This window comes from Artemia franciscana, chromosome 8 (genome assembly GCF_032884065.1).
Source record: "Artemia franciscana chromosome 8, ASM3288406v1, whole genome shotgun sequence".
Taxonomy (NCBI): Eukaryota; Metazoa; Arthropoda; class Branchiopoda; order Anostraca; family Artemiidae; genus Artemia; species Artemia franciscana.
In genome coordinates this window covers 27,194,274-27,206,602 of record NC_088870.1, presented here as the reverse complement: position 1 = coordinate 27,206,602, position 12,329 = coordinate 27,194,274, and the positions used below count along the sequence as shown (strand labels likewise).

The following is a 12,329-nucleotide window of genomic DNA, read 5'->3' as shown; positions in this document are numbered from 1 at the left end:
GGCTTTGTTTTTAAATGAGTTGTTTGGAGTAATTTTGTCCCTTCTCTGGGAGGTTGTGGATGAGCAAGAGCTAAAAAGGCCAGAGCTATTAAATAGTGGCTTTACATACCCCAAGTTTTAGTTTGATAAAAATCAATTTTTTTTAAATATGCACATCCTTTATTTTGATCTGGGACAGTCATTTGATCATTTGAAACAAACCCTAAATGATTTGTGAGTGATGAAGAGTTGAACAAGGTTGCAAAATGTCTATATTTACGAAGTTGACGGAGTGTGGTGGGAAGCTTTGGCCTTGAAGTCCTGATTGAATTGGTCTAAATCCTTCGGTTGAGACAATATGATCAAACACCGTGTGATGAATATGCACTCTGGGCCTGTCATCTGTTCATTTAAATTTACTGGAAAAAAAACTTTAAACAGTCGCAAGTTGAAAGATGTGTAACATCTAGGTCAGTTTATGTGGGAGGGAACCTGGGTCTGAGGCCCCGTTACTTTGCATGTACAATCTTAATTTCAATTCCTTGTAACAACATGCTCACCACTTCTGTAAAACCTATGCATGAGAGATTTGTTTTAAATGGGTTCTTTGCTCAATTGGAGGTACTTTTCCAGAGGATTCCATCGCAGCTTCAAACTTTACCTTATATTCTTGATCAGCCAGCTGAGAAACTCTGAAATTCCTTCAGAGGAATTAGTTTCAACTGGCTATAATTTTTTTTACTCTAAAACGGTTTCACGTAAAGCACTGTTTAAACTTTGCGTAAAGGGTGGGACAAAGAATGATGAAAATCCAAAGCGTAGATACATTTCTGGCAGGATTGCAGACGGAAGGATGATTTATATTGGCTTGTCTATTCGAGCTTGGAGAACGTCCCTTCGGCCAAGTCAAGTTTATTTCACTGGGCACTAAAAATATTAACTTTTTTTTTCATTTTTATACTTCATTGAAGCTGTTTTTATATTTAGGTAAGTGATAAATGGGAGATTGGTGACCTGGATATTATTCATGAAATGATAGTTGACAAAGAGGTGAAGATTCGTGTTGATAATTTCGGCAACGAGGATCAACAGCCACAGGTAGATTTTAGCTTTCGCTTCTCACATTCATTTATATGTTAACCTTTAGAGAAATAAACATGCGACAATATTTTCCGAAAAGCGTTAAATTCGATCTTTTTGATCCGTATTGCTTGAGGTTTAGCATGACACACAGTAAAATTTAGACTCTTAAAATGGATGTTAAAATGTGCTTATTGTGATCTTATTTTGGATAGAGAAATCCTTTTTTGAAATCAGTGTACAAGAAGATTTTCTACTACATTGTTGCACAAAAATGTAGTTTTTTTGTATTCTATTTTGAAAATGTTTTGCTTTAATTACAAAATGCTCTAAACGTACCGATGTCCTTTAAAATGAGCCATTAAACAGTTCTTTATGATGTTTCAGTGCCCTTATAGCTGAAAGAAAAAGAAAAAAATAAGATGCCGTACATTCAGAATATCGTAATTCAAGCAAATTTTCTTGTTTTTTGAGCTAACAGATTGTACTCGTTATTCAAGCCAAGGGACAGTTAGTTTGCTATATAGGGGTATTGGACAAGGCGGTTCCAATAGAGTAGTTTTTTAATCTGACTCTAGTTTTGGGAGTTATGGGTTTATGTATTCCTTAGTGAGGGACGTAATCGTCTCTTATTAGGTTGTTAGCTACCGCTGCAACCCGGATGTTTTTTAAGCCAAAATATTTTCTTTGTTATTCAAGCCAAGGAGCTGTAAGTTTTCTATATAGGAGTTTCGGACAAGGCGTTTCTAATAGTGTACTTTGTGTTTCGATTTGACTCTATTTTTAGTAGTTATTTCGTAGTACGGGACGTGACCGTATCTTACTAGGCTGCTAGCTGCCGCTGCAGCCCGGATTACAAACAGAAAAAGCCTAAGGCTTTTTCTCAATTGGAATAGTATGAGACAAACCTCAGTTTGGCACTATACCCCAGACGAATAAACTTTTCAAAAGCTGCTCGTATTTTCTTAACTTTTAGTTACTGTTTGCCGTGGTTTGTTCTTCACTAGGTTTCAGCTAAATCGATCCCTTATGTAATTCCTGCCAGAAGCAATTTTAACACATTTGTCAATTTAAAGTCTAAACAAAGCTTATATTAACAACTACTACATGAGATCCTCTTGATCCTTTATGTAATGGTTTCAGCCACTTTTCTTGATTTTCAAGCCAATATATCTCCTCTCTTATTCAAGCCAAGGAACGGTAAGTTCCTATACAGCGGTCTCGGATAAGACGGTCCTAATAGTGTACTTCTTGTTTTGATATGACTCTATTCTTAGGAGTTACTGGTTATTATATTTCTTAGTATTAGACGTCATCGTCTCTTGCTAAGTTGCTAGCCACCGCTACATCCTGGTGTATATACCTGGTAACAAACAGAAAAAAACTTACGGCTTTTTCTTCTTTGGAATAGTAAAGACGAATCTCAAAGAATCAGACAGCTCACTAAGTCCAAGATATGCAATGGTTTGTTCTTATAATGATCGTCTCTTATATGCTTTTATTTAAAATTTTAAGAAATTATTTTAGTTTCAGTTGAAAAGTCAGATTTTGTGTTAAAACCCCAAAAAAGTTACTACATTTTATAAAACTATGTCCACGTGCTTTTTATAATTGTAAAAATCCTATTTTGATTTTCGTATTTAGTAAGACGTTAAAAACATTTATTATCTAGTGAATGAAATGAAGTTCTTTATGAAAACATTGATTTTGTTTTATATATTTTTTTTGTTAATTACAAAAGCGCGTAGATACGACAAATTCCTGTTGTTAAAAGACAAGCTACTACTATGTTATAGAAACTGTTTTCCGTAAGAAAATTCATTTTACAAATTATCATTTTTAATTAAAAAAGTTTCTAATCGCATCAGTTTCCTTTAAAATGAGCCATTAAACAACTCTCTACGATGTTCCTTTGCCAAGCTATTTGAGGAGGAAAAAAATATGTCATATATGCAGATATCGTGGTGGCAGCTACTTTTCTTGATTTTCAAGCCTATATATTTCCCTTGTTTTTCAAGCCAGGGGACGGTAAGTTTTCTATACAGGGGTTTCGGACAGGGTGGTTCTAATAGTCTACTTCTTGTTTTAATTTGACTATTTTTAGGAGTTATGGGTTATTATATTTCTTAGTATTGGACGTGACATCTCTTACTAAATTGCTAGCTACCGCCACAACCCCGATTTTTTGGTATTAAAAACTTAACTAGCTAGTTTCGATTATTTGGAACCACTCCCCAAAATTGTTGTTTAATCCTGAGCTGGAAGATGAAAATCTGTCTGGTGGTTTCAGACAGGTTCCACTATGCTACCTTTACTGTGTAGATTCCCTATAGAGTATTCCTAGAGGCCACGAGAAATACACCCGGCATCTGGAAGTACCTAGCGACTTTAGGAAAACCCGCATTAAACCTCTGCAAAATAAAGGTCATAAGAATGAGTGCGGTAATTATAGAGGCATTAGCCTGGTTTCCGTTGGTAGAATATTACTAATTACTATGATACTTTAGTCTTAGTCTTGGCTAGATTTTGCTAGACTTTAGACTTTGGTAGAATAATACTAATTACTATGATACTTTAGTCTTAGACTTTGCTGTAGACGCGGTTAAGAGAAGAACAGTACAGTTTTAGGCAAGGCAGTGGATGTGTCTACCATATTTTCACTCTTAGATTAATAGTTGAGAAGTGCCTGAGTAATCAAACACCTTTAGTCCTCAGTTTTATAGATTATGAGCCAGCGTTTGATTGGGCTGATGGAAGAGCTTTAGCGAAGGTCTCATTCTTGTATGCTATTAATTAAAAAAATACTTTCCGAAAAGAGGTTTTTTGAAGAAAAGTAATGGCCCCATTAAACTTAAGATCAGAAAAAATGAAAACCTACGATAAATCAAACTCGAAACGACCAGAAATTACCATTAAAGAATAAATGAAACCCAAAACGAACCGAAATTAAATAAACAATCATCGCAAAAACAATACAACAGGTACTTATATAAATGAATAAATAAATCTTAAAACGAGGAAATCTTAAATTGAATACACAAATTAATCTTAAAGCGAACAAAAATATTTTGCTTTTGAAGTATAAATGAAATCCAAAACGAACAGAAATTAAATAAACAGTCATAGCAAACACTAATATAAATGAATAAATAAATAATCTTAGAACGAGCGACACTTAAATTGAATATGCAAATAAAGCTTGAAACGAACAAATATCACTACAAACAGGAGTTTGGTTTTTGCCTCCTTCTCTCACTCTAAAAGTGTAAAACCTACTGCGTCATTGGCGCTTTACTGAAAACGACTTATATTCCAAATATTTTCTTTAATAATGATTACAACATGGAAAACAAAACATAAAAATTATAGTAAAACTAAATTTTGAACTGATGAACTTTCAGCAATTAATATCATTATATATCAAATGTTCAGTCTATTTTATTAGTTCTTTCCAAGACTACTCAGGACAAATGTAGTTTCACTGCAAAGACGAGTTTGGATACTGCCCATTTCCCTAACTGTAAAAGTCTAAAGCCTACTGCGTCATTGGCGCTTTACTGAAAATAAATCTTATTGTAAATATTTTCTTTTCCAGTTATTACAGCATTGAATATGAAAATAAAAATTACAGTGGAATAAAATCTTGAACTGATGATCTTCAATTAATATCATTACGTATCAAATATTCAATGTAACTTTATTTCTACTTTCAAAGGCTGTTCAAGGCACATATTGTTTTCAGTAAAGCGCCAATAACGCAGATGGTTTTAGACCTTTACATTGAGAGAAGCAGGAAAAACACAAATTCCTGTTTGTAGTGATATTTGTTCGTTTCAAGCTTAATTTGTGCATTCAATTTCAGTTCTGCTCGTTTTAAGCTTTATTTATTCGTTTATATTAGTACCTACTGCATGTGTGTTTGCTATGTTTGTTTATTTAATTTATGCTAGTTTTGGGTTTCATTTATACTTCAAGAGCAAAATATTTTGTTCGTTTTAAGCTTGATTTGCATATTCAGTTTATGATTTCCTCGGTTTAAGATTTATTTATTCTTCATATTAGTACCTACTGTATATTTTTTTTTGCAGTGATTGTTTATTTAATTTCTGTTCATTTTTTATTTCATTTATTCTTTAATAGTGATTTCTGGCCATTTTGAGTTTGAGTTATTGTAGGTCTCTATTTCTTCTGATCTTAAATTTAATATGGCCTTTACTTTTCTTTAAAAAACTTCTTTTTCGGAAAAATTTTATTTTGATTGATTTCTGTTTGTTTTTATTCCCAAAGTTTCAAGTTTTTTAAAATTCCCTATTTCAAAATGATTTGTTATTTCAAAATAAATTAACAGCTTTGGCAAGAACTGATAAAATCAACCTGAATTCTTGACATATAATGATATTAATTGCTGAAAGCTCACCAGCTCAAAATTTTGTTTTAACTCAGGCCCGGATTTAAATCTTTGACGCTTCTAGGCCCAAGCTTTTCTGGGCCGTTGCAAGATTTTCAGGGAAATCCCCAAAATTTCAGGAGATCCGAAATCGGCCTTTAAGGGTAAGCTGTTGTTCTGATCGGCTGCTATTACAACTTGTCTCTAAGAGGGCTGATATGGCATCAAAGGGTATCCTCTACAAGTACATCTACTACCCTTCCTTTGACAAGCTATTTCGCCTAGTCTGACTATTTTTCAAAGCAACATGCAGATACGCAACACGTTTGGACTACTTGCAAGAGCAGATATTCTGCACCTGGAACTTGATAAATAGCTTTTTCAGGCACTGTACTTGTGATTGGAGTGGCTTTCCGAGTGACATCATACCTTAAACACTGTCTGGTCATTTTTCCAAAGGGAAATACAACAATAATAACTCAGAAAAGAAAATCCTAAGTAAAAATAAATTGACAAGTGGTGTATATAAGGTCCTAAGTTTTAGTCACCTGATGTCAGGAAGGATGTCATTATGATACGTTCAATGGAGGTTAAACTTTCTATTTTAAAAGTTTTCTAAGCATATGCAACAATTAGATGGGTTTAATATCAAAAGTGAAGGTGTATTCAAATACACTTTAAGGATACTCTTTTACGCTTCAATATTAAAGGACTGCAGTGATTACTTCTGTTAGAAAAAAGAAGAAAAAAGTATTTGGATTAGAATTACTCAACTCCTTAAACAAAACATAACTCTCAGATTAGTGAATGAATTCAACAGTGAGGAATATCAACAAGTATTCAAAATCAAGTGTCATGATTAGCGGTATTTCAGATCCCAGTAGGGCTTGGTTTTACAAAATGAGAAAAAAAAACGTTGTGTATCCTTTGTCCTTCCTCTTTATTCTTCATCTTCCAGATTTCCATCATTCTCTCCAGTGGACAAAATTTCAATAGTCTGTTGGTGTCAAAGAGTATGGCAAAATATAAAACGCCACCTGCTTTGGCTGACTCGCTTTTTCAATCCGGACCCTCAAATGCAGAGAAATCATCTGCAAGGACAGCTTCGCCTCCTAAGTTGGTTGGATTTGAGAATCATTATTTTTTTAAGGTAACATATAGTCTTTCTGCATAAGCTTGTTCATATCATAGGCAGCGCTGCGCTGCCTGAGCAATGAGCGATGATGGCTCTTTTATTTTTTCTTTTTTTTTTTTTTTTTTTAATAGACCAGGGCACTTCGTATCGAAGGAGTTGTCGTAGAAACTTCAAAAAGGGCTCATTCGATTGGAAATATATTTAAATGCGTTTAAAATAAGTTTAAAACAAAATACGTCTTAAATGTTTTCACTTTTTTTACTTTCATAAATTAAAAAATATCAATATATTTATTGATTTATTTAGAGAATAAATATCAGTATATGCCAATTAAACTGACAATCCACGATAATTTTTTTTTTTTTTTTTTTTTTTTTTTGTTTTTTTCGGTAAAGCACAAATTATGTTCTGGTTTTGAGAAGGCCTGGGGGTTATCAGCCCTACTTGTGTCAGTTTTTGCTTGTTTTTAGTTTGAATTGGCTATGTATTGTAATTTGTGTTCGTTTTGAGTTTTATTTACGTATTGATAGTGTTTTCGGTATTCGTTCGCTTGGAAGATTATCTGAGTATATTTCTGTTCATTTTTGGCTTAATGGAGCTCTTTACTTTTCTTTGAAAAACTTGTTTTGTGGAAACACTTTGTTAAATTAGTTTTGTATTAGAAGATTTCATGAAGTGCTGTTGTGTATCCTCTTTATTTGCCAACTTTGGTGTTCATCACCTTATTCTGATTTCAAATACAGGCTATCTTATCCTGAAGACGGTATTCGTTCATTTTCCATTTTTCTTTTTGTCAATCCTACTAATCTCGCTAATTTATGCAAATACTGTAAAAGGTTAAAAGACAATTGAGTTTTTCTGTTCTGTGTTGAGTTCAGCTGGGATTAAATTAATTAATATCTTTGATTATTAAACGGTTCGTGGTAATGAACTGTAAGTAAGGAGCGACCCGACTCAATAGTAACCGAAACTCTAAAAAACAGAATATTGATACAAATAGATACATTAAAAGAGTTAAATTTTTATTCTGATTTTAAATATGTAAGTTTTTTATCAAGTCTAGTCCTACCCATCAAAACTTATGAGCCTGAGAAAATTTGTCTTATTTTTCAAAAAACGGGGGAAACGCCCCCTAAAAGTCATAGAATCTTAATGAAAATCACATCGTCAGATTCAACGTATCAGAGAACCATAGTGTAGATGTTTCAAGCTCTTATCTGCACAAATGTAGAATTTTGCTCTTTTTTTTGCCAGTTTTGCCAGAAGAAAGATCACGGATGTGTGTTTATTTGTTTGTCTGTTTTGTTTTTGTTTTTTTTTCCCAGGGGGGATCGTATCACCCAGTAGTCCTAGAATTTCGCGAGAGGGCTCGTTCGAACTGAAATTAAAAGTTCTAGTGCCATTTTTAAGTGACCCGAAATTTTGGAGGCCAACTAGGCCCTTTTGTACGCTCATTTTTTCCTAAAATCACAGGATCAAAAATTTGAGATGGCCATTTTGTCCATCATAGTCGAATTATCTGATAACTATGTCTTTGAGGACGACTTAATCCCCCACATTCCCCGGGGGAAGGGCTGCAAGTTATGAACTTTACCCATTGTTTTCCTATAGTATTTCCTCTTGGTAAGTATACAGATGTTTTCAGGGGGATTCTTTTTTGGTGGGAGGGGTGGGGGGATTGGATTGTGTGTGAGGATCCTTCCATGGGGGAAGATAATTTCTATGAAGGGGGCGCTGGTTATCTTAGCATTATTCAAGAAATGATCAGAAATTAATTTAAAAAAACAAGTTTTTTCAACCGAAAGTAAGGAGTAACATTAAAACTTATAACGAACAGAAATTATTGCGCATATGAAGGGGTTTTTCCCCTCTTCATTACCTCGCTGTTTATGCTAAAGTATTTTTAGCAATTTCAAAAGAGCTATTTATTCTAATAAAACCATTCTTAAAGAATTGGAACAAAATTCTAACTTTAGTGTAAAGAGTGAGGTATTGACGAGGGGATGATTCCCCTCATATTACGCAGCAAGTTCGCCTTCTCGTCATTGCCTCGCTCTTTACGCTAAAGTTCGTTTTGTTTTTAAATAATGACCGATATAAGCAATAATTTGCTTGTGTTATTTCCCGGCCAATCTTAGCATTTAATTTTACCTTAAGCAGCTTCATAACTATCATTTTTTTTTTTATGTGATAATAAACCAAAGATATTGTATGTGTTTGGCTTGTGGTTGTTATCAAATAAAAATAAATTCCAACTAAAGTGAGGAAAAACATTAAAACTTAAAACGAACATAAATTATTACTTGTATCTTTTAAAGATCTTTTCTTTCATTCATTTCAGTCATTTGAGAATTGCTCAACTTGTGACTTTCATTTTCATAAAAATAGTTTTGACCTCTTTGGCAGTTTTGTTACTATGTCTTACAAAATTAGTTACAATTATCGCTAATTTAAGTTACATGGGAGAATCTTTCCGTGGAAAAATATCGCTAATTTAAGTTACATGGGAGAATCTTTCCATGGAGAAATTTCCCGTGAGGGAAGGGAATTTTCTATGGAGGGGGTGGCTGGACTTCCCGACATAATTTAAAAAACGATCAGCAATTAAATAAAAAACAAGTTGTTTTTCAACTGAAAGTTAGAAGCAACATCAAAACTTAAAGCAAACAGAAAATATTACGTATATGAGATGGGTCGCCTCTCCTCAGTAGATCGCTCTTACGCTAAAGTTTCTTTTTTAACTTTTATTAGGGGCTATTATTCTAATTAAATAGCCTTTGGGATTCAGGAGTCATTCTTAAACAACTGAAACAAAAATCAAACTTTGGTTTATTATAAGGTTATTATTAGTCTAAAAAAGTAAAACTATAATGTAAATTTCGTTTTAATTGCTTATGTATGGTGAGCCAAATTCAAAACCTGCATTAATTCAAAAACGTTCAGAGATTAAATAAAAAAACAAGTTTTTTTTTAACTGAAAGCAAGGAGCTATATTAAAACTTAAAACGACCCGAAATTATTCTGTATATGTAAGGGGCTGCCCCCTCCTCAACGCCCCGCTCTTTACGCTAAAGTTTTATTGTTTTAAAAAGTAGAGTTGTGACAAAGAGTCAAACTTTAGTGTAAAGAGCGGGGTGTTAAGGTGGGGACAGCTCCTTTCATACACAGAATAATTTCTGTTCGTTTTAAGTTTTGTTATCGCTCCTTATTTTCAGTTTAAAAAAAAAACTTTTTTATTTTATTTAATAAGCTATCTAGAAACGTCGAATATTCTGTGTTTGTGTTTTTCAGGATGATTCGTCAGATGCTGTTAAATGCAATCAGTTCAAAGGGAGTTATGGAGGTGACACAACAGATGATGAATCTGGTGACAGTATTATTGTGGAAAGTAATTTAGACTATTATTTTTCTGAGGAAGAATCATGTAATCAAGAAAAATTGAGGAAAGACCTTGATATGGAACCTGACAAAGATTTATTAATTAGGAACAATTTTCACTGGATGGACCCTAGTGGTGTGTACGGGAGCTGGCAATACCCTGGGGAACATTTGCTCCCTCTGGCTGTAAGTGCAGTGTTTGACCCGACGACCTTGTTTGTTCAGCCAAGAAGGTTGTCTGTCGACAACAATAATTACCAGTTGACAGCTGCTTCTCAAAAGGCAAGTTGATCCCTCGTATGGTTTAATAAAAGATGAATATTTCTGTTGATCTAGGATAATATAAGAAGTAGCAGTTGGAGGGTATGAGACATCTTTTGGCAACGGGGGTTGCCAAATAAATATTTCTGTTGATCTAGAATAATATAAGGAGTAGCAGTTTGAGGGTATGAGAGATCTTTTGGCAACAGGGGTTGCCAAATAAATATTTCTGTTGATGTAGGATAATATAAGAAGTAGCAGTTGGAGGCTATGAGACATCTTTTGGCAACGAAGGCTGCCAAATAAATATTTCTGTTGATCTAGGATAATATAAGGAGTATCAGTTTGAGGGTATGAGAGATCTTTTGGCAACGGGGGTTGCCAAATAAATATTATGTTGATTTAGAATAATATAAGGAGTAGTAATTTGAGGGTATGAGAGATCTTTTGGCAACGGGGGTTGCCAAATAAATATTTCTGTTGATGTAGGATAATATAAGAAGTAGCAGTCGGAGGCTATGAGACATCTTTTGGCAACGGAGGCTGCCAAATAAATATTTCTGTTGATCTAGAATAATATAAGGAGTAGCAGTTGGAGGGTATGAGACATCTTTTGGCAACGGGTGTTGCCAAATAAATATTTATGTTTATCTAGAATAATATAAGGAGTAGCAGTTTGAGGGTATGAGAGATCTTTTGGCAACGGGTGTTGCCAAATAAATATTTCTGTTGATCTAGAATAATATAAGGAGTAGCAGTTTTGAGGGTATGAGAGATCTTTTGGCAACGGGGGTTGCCAAATAAATATTTCTGTTGATCTAGAATAATATAAGGAGTAGCAGTTTGAGGGTATGAGAGATCTTTTGGCAACGGGGGTTGCCAAATAAATATTATGTTGATCTAGAATAATATAAGGAGTAGCAGTTGGAGGGTATGAGACATCTTTTGGCAACGGGTGTTGCCAAATAAATATTTATGTTGATCTAGAATAATATAAGGAGTAGCAGTTTGAGGGTATGAGAGATCTTTTGGAAACGGGGGTTGCCAAATAAATATTTCTGTTGATCTAGAATAATATAAGGAGTAGCAGCTTGAGGGTATGAGAGATCTTTTGGCAACGGGGGTTGCCAAATAAATATTTATGTTGATCTAGAATAATATAAGGAGTAGCAGTTTGAGGGTATGAGAGATCTTTTGGCAACGGGGGTTGCCAAATAAATATTTCTGTTGATGTAGGATAATATAAGGAGTAGCAGTTGGAGGGTATGAGACATCTTTTGGCAACGGGTGTTGCCAAATAAATATTTCTATTGATCTAGAATAATATAAGGAGTAGCAGTTTGAGGGTATGAGAGATCTTTTGGCAACGGGGGTTGCCAAATAAATATTTCTATTGATCTAGAATAATATAAGGAGTAGCAGTTTGAGGGTATGAGAGATCTTTTGGCAACGGGGGTTGCCAAATAAATATTTCTGTTGATCTAGAATAATATAAGGAGTAGCAGTTGGAGGGTATGAGAGATCTTTTGGCAACGGGGGTTGCCAAATAAATATTTCTGTTGATCTAGAATAATATAAGGAGTAGCAGTTGGAGGGTATGAGAGATCTTTTGGCAACGGGGGTTGCCAAATAAATATTTATGTTGATGTAGGATAATATAAGGAGTAGCAGTTTGAGGCTATGAGACAATTTTTGGCAACGGAGGCTGCCAAATAAATATTTATGTTGATCTAGAATAATATAAGGAGTAGCAGTTTGAGGGTATGAGACATCTTTTGGCAACGGGGGTTGCCAAATAAATATTTCTGTTGATCTAGAATAATATAAGGAGTAGCAGTTTGAGGGTATGAGAGATCTTTTGGCAACGGGGGTTGCCAAATAAATATTTCTGTTGATGTAGGATAATATAAGAAGTAGCAGTTGGAGGCTATGAGACATCTTTTGGCAACGGAGGCTGCCAAATAAATATTTCTGTTGATCTAGAATAATATAAGGAGTAGCAGTTGGAGGGTATGAGACATCTTTTGGCAACGGGGGTTGCCAAATGAATATTTCTGTTGATGTAGGGTAATATAAGAAGTAGCAGCAGGAGAGTAAGAGACATCTCTT

General features: G+C 34.2%; 1 protein-coding gene across 3 annotated transcripts in view; it reads left to right on the top strand.

Annotated features, from left to right (window-relative positions):
• Nucleotides 1-12,329, top strand: part of LOC136030231 (uncharacterized) — a 177,828-nt gene that overhangs the window by 146,772 nt on the left and 18,727 nt on the right. For all 3 annotated transcript variants that reach the window (XM_065709048.1, XM_065709047.1, XM_065709049.1), the window contains exons 26-28: nucleotides 967-1,077; nucleotides 6,405-6,596; nucleotides 9,873-10,241. In XM_065709048.1, coding sequence (XP_065565120.1) covers nucleotides 967-1,077; nucleotides 6,405-6,596; nucleotides 9,873-10,241 — 672 coding nt within the window. The remainder of the gene's footprint in view (nucleotides 1-966; nucleotides 1,078-6,404; nucleotides 6,597-9,872; nucleotides 10,242-12,329) is intronic.